The 19913-nt window shown below is 37.0% G+C and overlaps 1 protein-coding gene across 1 annotated transcript in view; it reads right to left on the reverse strand.

Annotated features, from left to right (window-relative positions):
* Nucleotides 1–19913, reverse strand: part of LOC150096137 (ribosomal protein S6 kinase 2 beta-like) — a 335208-nt gene that overhangs the window by 13583 nt on the left and 301712 nt on the right. Inside the window, exon 16 of the mRNA XM_090409619.1 lies at nt 18002–18119. Coding sequence (XP_090265745.1) covers nt 18002–18119 — 118 coding nt within the window. The remainder of the gene's footprint in view (nt 1–18001; nt 18120–19913) is intronic.

The raw sequence follows: 19913 nt of genomic DNA on the forward strand, positions 1-19913 counted from the left end.
CAGACCACCTCGTAACTTACAGAACAAAATCAAGCCAATATTCAGTTTAGTTCTCCCTCAGTAAAAAAAAAAAAAAAAGAGGTAAATGTCAGCAACCAACACTACTGTTCCACTATCCCCATCTCTTGAAAATAAAGATCATCAACAGCCAACTTTTTCTAAAATGATCAACCAATCAAGAAATTCCTGACATATACATTCAAGGGATTTACAGGATATCATGATAGTACTACATGAAGAATTACTAACTTCCTATTAACAATTTTCCTCCAAATCCTGTTATCTTGACAGATAACAGGTTGATTTGGCATCCAGCATGATCAGATCTTATAATTCTATCTTCTAAGGACTTTTTACAGTATCAATCGATCTATATCTTGGTCTTCCTCGGAGTCTTTTTCCCTGCCAAATTGGCAGAGAACACTTTTTGCTAATCTTACCTCTTCATTTCTGTTTAAGTGACCATACACCTGAGATTAGCACTGCTAACACATTCCTGGATGCTAAGAATGTCAATCTCTTTCCCAAAATCTTCGTTTTTAATATGATATTGCCATCAAGTCTTTGATGAAGTGTTTTATTTCTAACCCAACTGTCAGATCCATAAGTTAAAATAGGTTTGAACACTGTTGTATACAGCTAATTTAGTGTTTTGACTAATTTCTCTCTTATTCCATATAAATTTATTCAGTCGACTTCCTACCATACCGGCTTTGTTGATTCTGTTGTCCATTTCCATATTTAAATTACCATCTTCAATAAAAATTGTGCCTAAGTAGATGAAATGTTTTACTTGTTCTATAGGTTCTCCATTCATGATGCATTTGATATTTTCAATGTTTCTGCCTATTTTCATTATCTTTGTCTTGTATTGCTGATTCTCATACAAATTCATTACAACAGTTATCCAATTTAGTCAGGCAATCTTGCAGACTTCTACTGGATTTATTTAAAAGTATAAGATTATCTGCACCTCTTTCCTTCATAATGTGATCCATATAGATAATAAATACCAGAGGGGATAATGTACATCCTTGTCTGACACCAGATTTAACGTCAAACCATCTTAATGTACTTCTTTCAATTCTAACTGTTGACTTACAACTCAAAGACTAAGTATTGCTTGATATAATGCCCAATGACACCATACAACTGTAGCGTTTTGAAATAGCTTTTCTCTTGGCACCTTGCATATGCCTTTTGCAGGTCTACAAAACTTAAATACAGATCTTTGCTATATTTCCATGATTTCTCAACTATTTGCTATAACATAAAAATCTGATCCTAAAGCCTCTATATGGCCTGAATCTAGCTTGTTCTTCACCAGGTTTCCCATCCGCAATCCTTCTCAACCGTTTCTCAAGTATACTTGCATAAATCTTACCAGGAACAACACTCAGTAGGAAAATATCTCTGTAATTCTCACATTGTTTTATTTCCCTTTTTTTTGTATACGGGTACTATGAGAGCTCTAATCATCTGGAATTCATTCCTCTGTCCAGGCCTTCTGAACCATGCAGTGCAGCCACAGTTGAAACGTCATTTGCTCCTGCTGCCTTTCCATATTTCAGGCATTTGATGGCTTTTTTTACTTCAAGTATGGATATGTATTTATGACTGCATGCCTGGTCAGTGTTTTTTACCACTATGCTGTTATCACTGCATGTTTCATTTAGCAATTTTTCGAAGTAATTATTCCATACTTCAAGGATATCTTTTTAGCTGAAGGTTGCCTACAGTCTTGAAGTATGCTGGATACTAAATATTACGTAGGCTGAATGTGTGCCATCCAGATTCTTGGAATTTTCATGCCACCATTATTGTTGATATTTGGATGGTTTATCAGAATTTCACAGGCTACCTTAAATTTTCTTTCATACCAGGTTTTTTATGGTGTAAAGAGTGTGCACTTTTCCAGTCGATTTGGTGTAAGGTGTTGAGAGCGTGATCTGAGAGGCCTGCTTCACCAAAATGGTTATATTTAATGTGTCTTATATGTTCTTTCTTATGTATAGGGATTGTACATCCTGTTTCACCAATGTACGGTAAGTTACAGGTGCAGTGGATGCAATAAACTCCAGGATGTGTCAATGGGAGGAGAGGATCCTTAGAGGAGTTGAATATGTTTTTAAGTTTTGTAGGTGGTTTAAAGGTTGCATTGAGATTATACTGGTGTAGGATTCTGTTGATTTTTTCTGATAACCCTTTAATGTATAGGATGGCTATGGTTTTACTGTAATCTAGATTTTTTTTTGATGATGTTTTATGAAGTACTTGATTATACCTATTATTTATAAATGTATTGCTGATGATTTTTAGTTCCTGTTTCAGAGCTTGCTGGTTAGAGCAAATTGTTATAGCTGTTTTTAAGGGTGTTAATGACTCCATATTTTTGTGATGGGTGGTGGTATGAATTAGCATGTATGTATTGGCCAGTGTGTGTCGGTTTGCAGTAGCCCATGAAGGATAGACTGCCTGAAGGAAGACATGTGAACAGTTTTGTCCAGGAACGGGAGCGAGTTCTGATTTTCAATTTCGATAGTAAATTGTATGCGTTCATGTTGTTTGTTCAGGTGGCTAAGGAATGTGTTTAGCGTTTATCGCCCATGTGGCCAGATAATGAACACATCGTCAAAGTATCTAAGCCACACTGTAGGTTTTAGAGTGGAGGAATCAAGAGCACTTTGCTCAAAAGTTTCCATATAGAAGTTTGCGATTGGGGGGATAGTGGTGAGCCCATGGCCATACCTTCTTTTTGTAGGTAAAATTTATTTTACCTTCACAATTGACTTAAATCACAAGTAAAATTTGTGATTTAAGTCAATAAGAATACAATTTGGTTGGCTAAATCCCAAATTGCCAGCCAATCCTCATTCATTCAGCATCCAGATAGATACCTAACAGGGTGCACCACGAAAAGGTGAGGATTGGACACTAGGTTGGAAGCCCTGGTCAGATCTCTGATATTAGCTAGCTATGGATTAAAGCTAGAGAAACATATGGAGAAATTCATATAACCAATGTAGACATTTCCAGAGCATTTGATCAGGTCTGGAGCAGAGGCCTACTAACCAAACTGACATAATGCATCTTCTGTCATTAACAATTAGTTTGAAATAGTTTTCCAATAGACAGCAACACGATTCGTTCATTCATATCAGTGGTGGCATGTTCATGACCCCTGGAAAAATTTTAGCCATATGCAAAGTGTAGTTCTCATTTAGCAAACATTTAAAATGATCGCATTCGCATTTTTCATAAAAATGGAGAAGAACAAGTGTTGTGAAGTGATAAAAAAACTTTTATATGAAGAAGTGGACGGCTGCGCAGATCAAAGATGAGTTAGATGCAGTTCATGGGGACTCTGCATTAAAGACTATTGTTTTTCGATAAATGAGTTTAAACGTGGTTGTAAGTCCATCAATGATGAAGCTTGCTCTGGACACCCGACCCGATGTCACTACGTAGGAAATAACTGACAAAATCGCCGGTATTGTTATGGAAGACAGCTAAGTGAAAGCATATCAGATTGCTGAGATTGTAGGCATCTCAACTGAATGGGTGCATAATATCCTGCATGAAAAATTGCGCATGAAAATGCTGTGTGCATGATGGGTACTGCAATTGTTGACTGTCGATCAAAAACGCAAGCGAAAAGATATTTCAATAGTGTCTGGCAATGTTTAATCGCAATTCACAGGATTTTTTTGCATCGATTCGTGACTGTAGACAAAACCTGGATCCACCACTACACACCTGAGTCCAAACATCAGTCAAAACAGTGGACAATGCCCAGTGTAAGAGCACCAAAAAAAAAAAAAGCAAAGACTGTATTGTCAGCTGAGAAGGTGATGGCCAATGTTTTTTGGGATTCCCAAGGAATTATCATGATAGACTATTTGGAAAAGGTAAGACAGTAACAGGAGTCTATTATGCATCATTGATAGACCATTTAAAAGAAGAACTGAAGAAAAAAACAACAAAGATTGGTGCACAAAAAAGTGTTCTTTCATCAAGACAATGCGCTGTCCCACACATCAGCCAATGCAATGCCAAAATTGCACGAATGTGGTTTGAATTGATTCCACATCCACCGTATTCTCCGGACTTGGCCCCGTGTGACTTCTCCTCGTTCCCAAACTTAAAAATCTGGCTTGGTGGGAAAACATTTTCTTCGAACAAAGATGTCATCAAGGCTATCGATGACAATTTTATACAATTTGACAAATCCTACTTTTTAGATGTGATGAAAAAATTGGAAACTCGCTGGACCAAATGTGAAGACCTCAATGGAGACTATGTTGAGAAATAAAGGAGATTTTTCCAAAAAAATTGTGTTCAACTTATTTTTTTACCAAACTTTTCAAACAACCCTCATAGGCTCTCCATTCAGGATGCAGTTGATGTGTTCAATGTTTCTGCCTATTTACATAGTTTTGGTCCTTTTATTGCTGATTTTCATGCCAAATTTGCTACAGTTGTTATTCAGTTTAGTTAGTGAATCCTGGAGACTTGCACTAGATGTGTTTAGGAGTACAACATCATCTGATAGAGTAAAGAGCTAAGTTTGACAGCTCCAATTCTAATATCAGGCCTAATGCCACTTTCTTTCATAATGTAATTTATATAGATGAAGAATAAGAGTGCGCCATTGTCTTACCCCCTATTATTCATCAAACCATCTTCTTGTATTTCCTTTAATTCTAACTGCTGACGTACATATTCTCATGATTTCTTAACTATTTGTGGTAAAGTGAAAATCTGATCTTGACAGCCTCTATTTGGCCTGAATTCAGCTTGTTCCTCTCCAAGTTTCTTTTCTACAATCTTTCTCAACCTCTTTTCAAGTATGCTTGCATAAATTTTACCCAGAACACTTAGTAGAGAAATTCCTCTAATTCTCACATTCAACTTCATTCCATTTTTTATTGGTGAGAACAATCAGAGCTCTACTCCAATCATCTGGAGTTCGACCTTCTGACCAAGCCCTCAGATTTATGCAGTGTAGCCACTGCAAAAATTTATACTTAGCATTTCTGGTCAGATATCATCTACTCCAGTGTCCTTTCTCCATTTCAGGTTTTTTTTATATTGTTATGAACTCTTCATTGCATTCCTCTTGAAAATGTTCTACTGCTATTTTATCACTGCCTGTTTCATTTAACAGTCTAACAGACAGCAAATCCTTGAATCCCCACTATTTGATCTTCTTTGGCTCAAAATTTCTCTACCAAATCAACCTGCCCTTTCATATGCTCCCTCTATTGCTCTCCAAACTCCGTCAACCACTCTGACCTCCAACTTTCTCTAAATCTCCACTTTCTGCAGTCTAAGTACCCCAATAGTGAGGCCATCCTTCTTGGGGGACTTCAGTGTCCACAACTCATATTGGCTTCCCTTCTCCAGTTTCACCAATCAAGCAGGCAGGGATTCCGAGGTGTTTGCCATCAGCAATGACATAACTCAGATCACAAATCTTTCAACAAGAATACCAGACAACCCCCTCCAATTTGCCAACACACTTAATCTCTTCCTAACAAGCTCCCCTTCCAGGTATACTGTGGTTGTTAGTTCTCCTTTTGGAAACTCAGACCACAACCTCATACAAGTCTCTTTTGCTGCAGAACAACCTACACTCACCAGTTCAGAGTCTCATGTCATTTGGCTCTACAAGGGTGCCAACTGGGAGGACTGCTGACTTCTATTCCTCCTTTCCATGGTCTGTCTACTGCTTCAGTTCTTCTGATCCAAACACCTGCTCAGATCATATAACAGAAATCATCCTCACAGGAATGAAGACTTTCACTCCCTATTCCAGTCCAAACTCTCAGCCAATGCTGAGAGCTTAGAGTGGAATAGGGAGTGAAAAAGTGGGCCAATGCTGTAAAAGAAAACACTTCTGCTTATTACTGAAATAAGAGCCAACAGACTTCACTTCAGTGAAGTAAAATTATTCAAATTAAGTGGATGTTGAATACCGCATTATTTCTTAGCTGAATAAGAAACTCAAAGATAGGAAATCTAATCTAAGAGTTTCATGCCGAATATAGAAAATGATATAAAGTTCGACGAAATCCAATGCCATCAAGCTCAAGTGTTTTGGTGGGATTCCCAAATGTGTCCACCCAAGGTTTTGGATATAATCTATCCAGCAAGTCCTTGGCCTCCCACCCTCTGGCTTGGCAAAGAGGGCCTGCTGAGGGAGACTCTTGTGGCATTCTGACCAGGTGCCTGTACCAACGTAACTGTGATTTTTCAACACGAAGAAGCAGCGACTGAGTATTGAGGGTTTCCCCGAAATGCAGAGCTTCTGACTCTGTCAAGTCTTGTCAGCCCTGCAACCCCTCGAAGGAACCTCATCTCAGCCGTTTGGATTAGTGTCCGCATTCTTTCGGTCATTACCCAACTCTCATGACCATAGGTGAGGATGGAGACATAGACTGTATTGAAGACAGCCAGCTTTGCCTTCTGGCTTAACTCCCGCTTCAATACTACCAAACGGCCAAGCTCCTGCAATATTGAGCTTGCTAAGCCAATTGGAGTATCTAGCTCTACGTCCCATTTTCCATCATTTGTGTATATGGATCCAAGGTATTTAAACTTCTCCACCTGCCTCATTAGGACTCCACTTACATGTAGAGTGCACTGGGATGGTTGTCTTGAGACCACAAATGTTTCAGTTTTGGCCACACTGATCTTCAATCTGGCGTCTGCACAAACAGCTACAAACCTATCCAGGGTCTGCTGGAGGTCATCTGTGGAAGAGCTAAGCAGAACTAGGTCATCTGCAAAAAGCAGATGTCCAATGCTACATCTTCCAATTCTGACACACTCACTGCTTCGGCTGTGCCTATCAATCCAGTCCATTAAATATAATGAAAAGGAGGGGTGACAGAACACACGTTTGGCGGAGGCCAATGGAGACTGTGAAAGGTTCAGCCTTTGTGCTGTTTACCCTGACACAAAACTCTGGGCATTCATACAGGGACTTGATGGCAGCTAATAGTTGGCCATCCACTCCATACTCCTGTACTACTTGCCAAAGCTTATCACGAGGAACCCGGTCATATGCCTTCTCCAAGTCCACAAAACATGTATAGACATTCTGGGCATATTGCCAAGATTTCTCAAAGACCTGCCTTAAAGTGAAGATTTGGTCAGTTGTGCTTCTACCAGGATGAAAGCCACATTGTTCTTCCTGGAACTTTGACTCAACTATGCTTTTGCACCGTCTTTCCAAGCACCTAGCATACACTTTCCCAGGCAGGCTGAGCAGAGAGATGCCATGATAGTTACTGCAATTCTTCTAGTCTCCCTTCTTGAAGACTGGTATTATGCCTGTCTGCCATTGCTTTGGTGCTTGCCCAGATATCCAAGCAGCCTGACACACTCGAGTCAGCCAGAGAACACCATCTCGATTTAAGGCTTTTAGCATTTCGGGCCGAATTTCATCATCGCCAGCAGCCTTGCCTGATTTTAACGATTTTATTGCTAATTGGACCTCTTCTGCTGTGAGACTAGTCATTGCCCCGATCTGCACCTCTTGGATGTCCACAACTGCTGGGCCACACAGGTTAAGAAGGCTCTCAAAGTATTCCCTCCATCTGTGGAGGATATCCTTCTCGGTTGTTAAAAGTGCACCATCAGAGGCCTTAGTTGCCCTTGCTGTGCACGATTTTCTCCTTCAAAGGCAGCGGATGGTCTGCCAGAATACTTTGTTGTATTTGCACAGGATAAGTCTAATCGTTCTCCAAAGGATTCCGAAGCTTTCTGATTTGCTGTCTTTACTACCTCAGCAGCAGCTTTTCGTGCCTCAGCATACCGCAAACGCATCTCAGGTGACCTGACCCTAAGCAATGTTAAGTAGGACTCCTTTTTTGCCTGGACAGTTTTTTGGACTTCTTGGTTCCACCAAGGTGTCCTTTTCTCACTGCCCGTTGCCATGCCGAGCTGCTTTCTGCCACAGCATGAGAGTGCAGAGGCAGTGACAGCTGTTCTGAACAGCTTCCACTGTCCTTAATATTTTCCCATAATGTAAAACACAGCTCCTAGGAGATGTATTACTGTTCTACATTATGAGAGAGGTCACTACCCAGACTGGTTTCGACCTTTTTTGAGGTCTCATCAGTGAGTAGGTAGATCTAGATGTAATACTAAGGTTTTAATAGTCAGAGCTTATTTCTTAATCTCTTCGTTTCTTATTCTTAATCTCTTAGATTAGATTTCCTATCTTTGAGTTTCTTATTCGGCTAAGAAATAATGTGGTATTCAATATCCACTTAATTTGAATAATTTTACTTTGCTGAAGTGAAGCCTGTTGGCTCTTATTTCAGTAATTGCATTTGTGCACCTTTTGGCAACTTGTAAAGAAATAAGCTCTGACTATTGAAACCTTAGTATTACATCTAGGTCTACCTACTCACTGATGAGACCTCAAAAAAGGTTGAAACTGGTCTGGGTAGTGACCTTCTCTGTCTCTTACTGTTCTACATTATTTCACCTAGGAACTGTGTTTTACATTATGGGAAAATATTAAGGACAGTGATCGAAGCCTGCTCCACCTTTACTACGAGTTGCCCTGGCATTGCCCTACCAGGTGTTGGCTTACACTTGGACTCACCAAACTTTATATCGTTTTCTATATTCGGCATGAAACTCTTAGATTAGATTTCCTATCTTTGAGTTTCTTATTCAACTAAGAAATAATGTGGTATTCAATATCCACTTAATTTGAATAAAAAACTTCTGATTACCACAATTGGCTCAAGACCAACTGCCCTCTCTGCCTGAGGTTTGCAGTAGTAGTCGCTCCTTCTGATCCCTTGCCAAGGCCATTGAAAGTGGTGGAAACCTGGGTGAGCAGAAGTTGCACCCCAATGGCCTTTGCCATTGGGAGCAACTTCTCAACAGTGCATCATTCTTCTCTTCCAATTCCCGCATTCATGACCTGAGCAAAGTTCTCTCCACTCCACAAAGAATGGCTCCCTTCATGTTTCCCATAGTCTTCTGACAAAAAGAAATCCAAAGACTTCTTAACAACCTGAACACAAACAAGGCATCTGGTCCTGATGGTATCTCACCTACTTTATTAAAAAATTGTGAACTAGAACTTACACCTATCCTGAATCATCTCTTCAATCTATCCTATTCAACTGGCATCTACCCGACAACATGGAAACAGGTCCACATCCAGCCCATCCCAAAGAAAGGTGATAAAAGTCAACCAACAAACTACTGTCCAATTGTATTCACTTCTATTCTCTTCTCTCAAAAATTATGGAGAAGGTCGTCAACAACAACAACCAACTCTTGAACTACCTAGAGACATAACAACTAACCAGTGACCAGCAGTATGGATTCTGCTACTCACAATCTACAGCTGATGATCTTGCTTTCACCACTCACCTCTGGACTCAGGTCATAGAGAAATTTGGAGAAATTCATGTGGCTTCCCTCGACATTTCAAAGGCATTTAATTGAGTTTAGCACAGGGGCCTACTCACCAAACTGCCACCCTGTGGTCTGCCTTTCTCACTCTACCACTGGATTACCACCTTTCTCACTAGTTTCTCACTATGTGTTATGGTGGATGGTTTACTCTCCTTAGATTTCCCCACCAATGAAGGAGTACCCCAGGGTTCTGTTCTTTCACCTACCCTCTTCCTCTTGTATATAAATGATCTGTTCTCACAGAATTCCAATCCTATCCATAGCTTTGCTGACAACAGTACTCTCTATTCCTCCTTTTCATTCGACAAACCCGTTGGTGATCAAGTATTAGAACCATCAAGATCTACCATGACCAGGTACCTGAACTCAGATCACCTAGCTATATCATAGTGGAGCAAGGAAACCCTTGTAAACTTCAGTGCCACCAAAACTCAGTTCTGTCTGATCTCTCAAAAGAAAGAGCTCGCATCCCTCCTACTTACCTTCAGTAATACTAAGATATATTCAAACACGATCAGATTTCTCTTTATGGACTGACCTACACCTCTGATCTTTCCTGGCACAACCATATTTCAACTATAGCTTCGGCAGCTGCCAAAAAGCTTGGTGCCCTTTTTTTGCACAAGACATTACTTCACACCTTTACAGCTGCTAACTCTATACAAAGCCCAAATCTGCCCAGTCATGGAATATTGTTCCCATGTTTGGGTTATTCACCAAAATCCTCTAAGATGGCTCAATTCTGTCCAGAAGAGGGCAATCTGGCTAATGATCCCTCTCTCACAGACCCACTTCAGTCCCTGCCTTGTGCCTGTTCTACAGATACTTTCACGGACAGTGCTCTGCTGAATTGGCCACTATTATTCCTCCAAACTCATTAAAACAAGAGCCAATGCTAACAACACTTTTATAGTCCATCTTAAAACTCACTGCCTCCTCTATTATTCTATCTACTTCTGTCCTTTGGAACAGTCTCCCCATTCTGCATTCTCCAAGGATTTCAACCCTCAGCTGTTCAATCAAAATGTGAACAGACTCCTTTCTTCTATTCCTCTTGCCCACATGCGGCACTAGTGTGCTATAGGACTTGTGGGCTTTCGTGTGTGGACCAGATATTAAAAAAAAAGGAATTACTTCAGACATCTAGAATATCCTTATCTTCAGTTTTCATGTCACTTTTTATTATTTGTTTCCTTTTTCAGTACCTTTCCTCCATTATTAAGTTTTTTCAAAAGCTCCCAGAGCATTTGCCACCATCCTGATATTTATTTTCTATATTCTTACTGAAGTCATCCCACGACTTTTGTTTAGCTACTTTTAAACACAGCTTAGTTCTCTTACATTTTTCTCTGTATTTTACATTTTTCTATCCTTGCAGAAAACTTCACCACATACTTCCCTAGCTGAACCAATCAATGTTTTCTTCAGAGTTTGCCAATGATTCCCAAGGTTTGGTTCTTATTTTAGTTCTTAGTTCTCTTACATTTTTCTCTGCATTCTTTTAGGGCATCTGCCGACTTATTTACTAGGAACTTTTGGTATGCCTTCTTGTTCAGGACTGCTTCTTTAACATCTTATGTCCACCACGTTGTTGTTATTTTTCCAACTCTGCAGAAAACTTCACTGCATACTTCCCTAGCTGAACCAATCAATGTTTTCTTCAGAGTTTGCCACTGAGACTCCAAGTTTTGGTTCCTGTTTCAAACTGCTTCATTTCATTTCAATGATGTTTCTAGAGTTGAGTGTACAATTTACCTGTAAAAGGTGCTCAACTTTATTTATTTTTAAAACATTGTTACATATTATTATTTTCAATGTGATATTTTTATCCTACTTAGCATTAAGTGATGGTCACTTCCAATTTCAAATCCTCTGTACACCCTTATATCCTGAACCAGAATGAGGATATCACTATCAACAATGACATAGTCAATGAGGCTTTTATTTCTTGTCTTCTCTCAACATGAACATTGCACATCTTTATGTTGGAACATTGCCTTAATAATGACTAGTTTGCATCCTGAGCAGAAATTTGGCAGATAATTACCATTATTATTATGCCAAGCTAATAATACATTCCTGTATGCCTGGTGAGATTTATTTTCAACTCTGCTATTTAGATCTCCAACAAGGTCCACTCTTTCATTTTCTTTATGTAGTTGCCTGCTCCAATGACTCAAAATAATTCCTCCACTTCCTCCTTAGGAGAACCTTCTGTGGGACCATAGGCACAAATAAGTTTCATCTTGTAGTGCTCAAACATTTCAAGATACAAGATGTTAACGGTATACCTTAAACCAGGCATGGGCAACCTTTCCTAGTTCTGGGGGCAAATTATCATTGTCTCCTAGTCAAGGGCTGGACCAAATTATTAAATAAAATAAATTATTATTAAATGAATTAAAACAAGTTGCTACTTCATATTTCATTTATTTATAATATAATGCCCTGATATAAAGCTCTACATAAATTTTATAATATAATGAATGACATAACAATTTAATGTGAAGATTGGACTTGTACTTCAACTACAAGACTATCAATATTGATGTTAATATTACTTAAGGATAATCAGATAGAATTTTCGAGTTTTTCCTCCGTTATTCTTGTCTGAATTTTTGATTTATTGTATTTCATCCTCGAAAAAAAACTGTTCACACATGTGCTGCCAAAAAGACAAATGATTTTTCTTGAAAAGGCATGTAAATTTGTATATTTTTCTTCCACCAATAAAATTTATAAAAATCTGTCGAATCAATGTTGCAAAATTGTGATTTTAGCACTAAATCCGCTTGAAGCTCAATAAGTTCCATCTGTAAATTTTCTGGCACATTATTTACATCAGCATCCATCGGACAAGCAAATATAGAGCCTTTGTTTTTGAAGTCAGCAATCCTTGTATCAAATTGCTCTATTAGTGCCTTCAGTTCATCTCCATAACAATTATAAGGGATATTTTTATGAGTTGCTAGATAGGAAAATGATAACAATTTTTAGCTCTTATCTGACTTACGAACAATCTTAGTTTATTACAAAAAGCTTTGACATGTCCATGCAGTTCATGAACCAATTGTCCTTGTTTTTGCAATTTTAGATTCAGTTCGTTTAGGTATCCGGTTACATCTACAAGGAATGCTAAATCACACACCCACTCATCATCTTTTACTTGGTTAATTGGGTTTCCTTTTATGTCCATAAAATTTGCAATGTCTTGTCTCAGATCATAAAATCGTTTTAACATTTTACCTTTACTCAACCACCTCACTTCACAATCGTTTTAATCGTCAGAAATATTTTCGGATTATGAAGACACATCTTCATAATCCAAAAATAGGTCTGCCAAATACTCCTTAAATTGGTGGTGATTAAGTGCACAATACTTAATAAAGTTAATACTGGCTACTACAACTTCCATAACATTTGTGCATTTAATCGATTTTGCACACAGATTTTGTTCGTGGATAATGCAGAGAAAATTTGTTAAATTTTCCAAATGGATCTGTAGTTCTATTGCTCTTTCATGAACTATTCCAATAAATCCCTTCTCTGCACCAACCATTGCAGGGGCTCCATCAGTGCATATGCCAGATAGTGAACTCCATTTAAGCCCAAATCTCTCGAAGACTGTGTTGACTGTTTCAAACATATCTTTATCGGTAGTTGTTCCTTTTAACGGCCGAAGCGGCAATAATTCTTCTGTGATGTTGAAATCCGTGTCAACTCCTCGAATTAATATTGCTAGTTGTGCTGTATCGGAGGCATCAGTGCTGTCATCCACAGCAATTGAAAATGTTTCCAATCTAGCAATCTTCTCTTTTAAACTTTTTTTGATATCATCAGCCATAATTTCTATCTGTCAGACAACAGTACGTCTCGACAAACGAATATTCCCGAAGTCTTTTTTTTTTTTTTCAGGACATATCATACTTGCAACATCCAGCAGACATTCTTTGATAAATTCTCCTTCACCAAATGACTTAGAATGCATAGCGATTATTTCACTTACCACAAAGCTGTGGTGCTGCGCTCTTTGCTTGTTGAACATTTGCTGCTGGGTATCCAAGTTCTTCTTCAACTTCTGCATTTCATCTATTCACAGTTGTCCAACAATTTTTGGGTGATCTGCATGTCTCGAAGTAAAGTGTCTCTTCAAGTTGTATTCTTTGTTGCATCTACTTTTCTTTTTTTTTGCAATAACCCCTGACATCGTCCTAAATTTATAAGCGATATTCAGAACTGTCAAACAAAACTGTCCTACACCGCAGGCACTGAACAGAACACAACAATGCAGACAGCGAACAGAACATAACATCAATGCAGGCACTGAACAAAGCACAACACCAACGCAAGTACCGAACTGACATGTTGTAACACGTTCACACATGCCGCTAGTCAAAGTGAGAAAGAGACCTTGGTTGGAGAAAACATAGTGTGTTTTGTGCAAGTCATATGACGTCAGCTTAATGCGAGTTAGTAGAACACACCATGTTTTCTCCCACCATGAATCAGACAAACTCCGCTGAAATAGATTAGGGCCGGATCAAAAGAAGTAGAGCGCTGGATCCGGTCCGTGGGTTGCCCATATGTGCCTTAACCAGTGATCTCCTGAGGTGTGATGATGACCCTATGAACTTCCATGTTACCAAAACTTAGTTTCTTACCATAAAAATCCAAGATCTCCAGGCAATATCAGATTTCTCATTTTAAGCTTATGACCCTAACTTCTCAAAACAAACCCATCACATCTGCACCCTTCTTGTCCCATTACCCCAAATCCTTGTATTCTTTTTGTGTTCAAGACCATACTTATACATAAATTCCAATCTGCCCAACTTTAGAATAATGTTCTCAAAAACATGTTCTGCTCAACAGGCACCATCATTCTTTCATTTTCTTTTAAACCTGTATAAAAAGCAGTTACTGAACAACATCCATTCTTTGCTACAGAACTAATTTCTTATCATCTCTCACATTGTTTTACTCAAGGGGAAGAAGCAACCTGCAGCAGTTCAAGAAACAATTAGAGGTTGTTGTCAAGGGTTCTTCTTCATTCTTAACGAGTTGTCCAAATATGGCACTGAGGAAAAGCCTATAAAAATGATTTTTTTTTTGTTTGTATGAAACCAAGAATGAAATTTAATTGTGCTATTACAATCAAAGTTGTACATTTTTTATAATTATTTTTGTAATTACACGTAAACCTCGTATAACGCGGATATTAGGTTCCACAGAAATGCCGCGTTATATAAATCACATTATGCGAGACTCAGATCACATAGAAAAACTAGGGTTATGTCCCAAAATAATTTTTTTTTAAATTATATAAACAACAATGACATTTAATAAAAAGTATAATAATAAAAATATATATATATAAAAAATTAAATAAAATTATATTTTTATTTAATTCAGGTAATTCATGTAAGTTAAGAAAACAAACTATGAAACAAATACATAGTACAGTAATTGTACGTAAACTTCATTGCACTTAATGCATAAATGTTGTAGGCAAAATAAAATAAAGTGCATATTTTAATCTTTCATAGCATTTGAGCATTTGTAGCATTTAATCTTTCATAGCATTTCATAAACATTGGTTTTGTCAGTAATCATCTTGTGTATTACTACAAAATAGTAGAATAATTCTATCTTTGAAAACTTTAAATCTAGAAGCTGATATTCCATTTTTCGAAATATAGGTGCTTTTTTTGCATTTTTTTGGATGCATTTTTCTGGATTCATCTGCATTGAACACCTGGTCTGCACTATAAATGTTTATAAACTTTGAGAGCTTGTTTAATAAGATTTCCATCCAAAGGAATTTTCTTTTGAGTGTAATTTTCTATCCAAATCATTAGAGATTTCTCCATTTTTTCCATTAGAATATCGTGTATACAAGCAACACCTTTGCACTTATAGCTGACCCAGCAATAAACACTTTCTTGGATTTTATGTTCATTTTGTTTGACTCATTTAAATTCAAAGTCCTTGCAACAATTCCTGGTTTTTCTCCAATTTTCAGCTGATCCATGATTTTCATTTTTTCTTCGAGAGAAATGAATTTTCTTTTCAATGTTGGTTTTTCCCTTTTGTTGCAGTTTTGGCCATTACTATAAAAATAAATTTCTTACATAAAAAATGCATTACATATTAATTATATATGTAACTCACCAGAAAATAAAGTGTTCAGCTTGAGATTAATACACTTATGATTTTTAATGCGCTTTCCTGGCAGAAAATGAAGACAATTTTCAACAATAAACACTTTATATGGTAAACAATTGATGTACATGCATGTTGAAGGGTATTTCCCCAAATATAAATTCGCTACTCATAACTACCTGTGCGATACAGGCAAATTTAATGAAAATAAAATTTGATTTTCAAGTTGCACGGTGAAAAACATATGAAAAGATAAAGGGTTACTACAATTTGTAGACCGCGTTATATCGAAACCACATTATATGAGAGTTACCTGTAATTAATTGCACTGCTACGTGAAAGTTATAACCCCACTTTAAAAAAAAGGTCAATGAACTTTTTTTTTCCTTTTGTTGCCACAAATATTTACATTAAACACTGCAATGATTTTTTTTAAATTATCATTTTCTCCAACAACAAAATTGTTTTAAATGTTTGAGACAGTGCCAAAATACCAAGTTTTATTCTTTAAACATACATTTCTTTATTTAATCATCATTTCATAATATATACCTGTAAGAGTCATATAGGAGAATAGTATATAATTAAATTTACATTATTATTAGCTTTATTTCAATAATTTTCTTAATCTTACATGTTCAGTTTTTATTACTGTCAGATTTTACATTTCTATCTTTTAAGGAACTGAGTACATCCAATCCAAGTCTTGATCTTTCTCTAAGACTTTTTTTTATTGAAATCTTGGAATTGACCTTTGCTAACCTTTCTTCTTCTCATTCTTAAAATGAGATTTCCATCTTAGGTCATCTCTTCACACATCTTGAATGCTAATGATGTCAAGTTCCTTTCTGATATCTTCATTTTTTAATGATTCTGCTAGTGATGTCATCTGTTTACCCCCTAATTTAATTATTATTATTACATGACACCTCCAAGAACTCATCATGAGAGGACACTTCACTCCATACATATCTCTCTCCCTTACCACTTAATTCTCTTACTGCACACAACTACCATCAATGCCATCTACTGCCCATCACCACCCCCAACAATATTTTTTGTCTTCAAATTGTGTGTGTTCTGATGGCTGATTTGCCTGTATGTAGGATGAAAAACCTGAGTTCATAGGAGAAAAACCCTGCTACCTCCATATGAGATTGGCTAACTCACCCAACAATTGAAAAATTCCATATAAAGATTCCTCTCATCACGACAACAAGAATTGTACTGCAGCCTTTTCCAATCAAAGGGCATAATGTACCATTATTTTTCCAATGCGCTATGGAGGAACTTATATTATTATTAGAGTAGTTGTACCTTTTCTCAGAAGAAATCTATGGTCTCTAAGAATTTTATAGTCTATGGTCTCCAAGAATTTTATTTCCAAAATCCACTAGTTGAAATTAGTTTGAACCATATCCTTTATACTGCTAGTTTATTTTTGACTAACTGCTTTTATTCCATATAAATTTATTCAACTTGCTCTCAACCTACCAGGTTTGCTTTTAGTAAGCAGTGCTTTTTTTCCCCCCATTAGACACTTCTGTGGAATTACAAATACAAAAAAAAAGTCTCCCTGTCCAAATTTCGATTTTGAAATTACTTGTCATTCAAGAAGTATATCTTTTTGTTTAGTGTTGAATGCTAGAGCTATACTCCTCCCATTCCCTTTTTCTTATTATTTAACTGCTATTCAAATAAAGTGAAAGTGCATTAAAAAATTCCTTACATGATTTTATTCATTATATTATTTACTTACTTGGGTCACCCAAATTCAACCTTGGTGATCCAAGTAAGTAAATGCTGCTATTGAAATCAGAAAAGGCACAGAGTGGAGCAATTTATTGTAATTTACTGCAGTGTAGGTTTCATTTTGGGTATTTATAGGATGGAAGAAATAGACAGGTTACACATTACAGACAAATTATAGATCAGCTGCTTCAAAGTGCTCTCTGATTTGTCTCGTGCAGAAAGTTGTTTCATCATGATCTTCTCTGCAGACATTATAATCAACACAAATTACTAGGTTTTTAAGTATATACCAAACAGAATCTGCAGTATGTTGATAAGCTGAAAGTAAGAAAAAATATTTGATAAGAACAACCATGAGTAACATAAGTACTTTTTCTAACAATCTATTATGAATGAATTTCAAGAGTTCAAACATTTAGGTATTTTGACTGTCCTTCACACAAAGTCTTCAAAATGTTCCTTTGCACTTATAAGACATTTAAAATGTCTTATAAGTGAAATGAGCACAAAACTACTCTATTATTAGAGTGGTTGTGCCTTAAAATGTACTACTTTAACTAATATCTGCTACTTAACTTTAAAATATCAATTAATTTCTTATATGATTAGAAATCCAATCCTATAAGCAAAAACTTACCTTTGCTAGAGGTGTGATATTTACCCAGTTACCTGACATCAAATCAAATCTTCCCTCTCCAATTCTTGCTAAAATGTCACTTGAGGTATCACTCGGGCCATTTGCAAAAGGTGTGTGACTGAAACATTTGGAACAATTATTATTAATAATTACAAGTGTGACCTTTGTCATAAATGTTAATGATATGTAAAAAAACTTTTAAAAAAATTATCTATGATACTGATGTATCATGGATAATGGGTGGGAGTTGCATAAAAATTATTGTACCATGGTTAATTTTCAAGTAGTGCGATATTTCTCATCAGCACAACTCAGATTCAAGTTCACTTTTCATGGAGATCTCACCAAACAAAACATCATTCAACTGACAGTACACAGAGTGTACAGGTTGGAGAAAAACATGCAAAGATTGGATTTGAATACTTGTACAATGTACTCTTTTAATGAACAGACACAAAATACAGATTTTGAGTACTACAATCCACTTAACTAGAAAAAGGTAAAAAATTAATGCAGTTCAAAATCAGTCTCAAATTTTTGGAAGGATTAATATTGTTTTGGTTCAGATTAGGATAATGTAAAAACGGTTCTCAACTTTGAGTTCCATGGTAGGCTTCAACACCATACTGCAGCCAGTCAATTTGTGAAAGTTGGTGCAATAAATGCAAGCTTCATGCTTATTAATCCTATTCTCTATTGAATGGCCCACATGAAATTCAAAACAGGATTAAATATGATTAAAATATGAAACATTCACACAGCACTTAATAAACATTGGGTACAGATAGGGCAGCCTGTTTGTTCATGACATGTAAAAGCAGCAGCTAATTAGTTTGTTGAAAGGTTAGTGGATAAATCATGGTTACTTGCTTTGAATTGCCCAATATACATGGAATTTTATTTACTTTTAGTATTAATCCCACTGATGAAAAGCTGCAGAAACCTATCAAACAAACAAGGCATCCTACCTATTGTGTTAAAAACTTGTGCTCCAGAATTAACACTTATCCTATAGTGAGTCTTCAATCTATCCTATTCAAATAACATCTATCTTACAACATGGAAACAGGCCTACATCCAACCATTCCAAACAAAGATGACAGAAGTTAGCCAACAAACTACTGTTTAATTGCTCTCACTTTTGTTCAAAATCCAAGGAGGTCATCAACAACCAACTTCTGCATCCTCCAGACCTACAAGTAATTAGACACCAGCAATATAGATTTCTACCATTCTTAACCCACAGCTAATATTCTAGCCTTCACTACCCACCTCTATCCTCATGTCATTCAGAATGAAAAAAATCTAGAGAAACTCATGTAGTTGCTCTTGACATTTCTAAAGCATTTGATTGGGTTGGCACAGAGCTTTCTCACTGGTTGCTCACTATGACAGTCAGATTTTTCAACCAATGCAAGACTACTCCAGTACTGTGTACTTTCTCCCACTCTCTTCCATCTGTATATAAATGACCTGCTTTCACTGACTTCAAATCTTATTCACAGCTTTGCAGATGACAATACCCTACATTCCTTTATTCATTTGACAAACCTTGTGATGGCCAAGTATAGAAACCTCAAGATCTACCATAACCAATGTCCTAAACTCTGATCTCCTTGTTATATACTTCAATGGGGCAAGGACAAAACAGAAACAGTCCTACCTAATCTCTTACAAGAAAAATTTCATGTCCATCCCCCTACTGTCAATAATACCCAGATATTTAAATATGATCAGGTTTCCCTTCTTGGGATGACCTACATCTCCAGCCTATCCGAGCACTAACACATCTCAGCCACAGCTTCTGCAGCTGCCGAAATATGTACTTTAATATAACTACTCAAAGTACTACTTCTCACCTGTACAGCTGCTAACTCTGCACAGTCCCAAATCTGACAACCATGGAAATGGA

This window comes from Typopeltis vanoorti, chromosome 19 (genome assembly GCF_054136105.1).
Source record: "Typopeltis vanoorti isolate ZY-2024b chromosome 19, IOZ_Tvanoo_1.0, whole genome shotgun sequence".
NCBI lineage: Eukaryota > Metazoa > Arthropoda > Arachnida > Uropygi > Thelyphonidae > Typopeltis > Typopeltis vanoorti.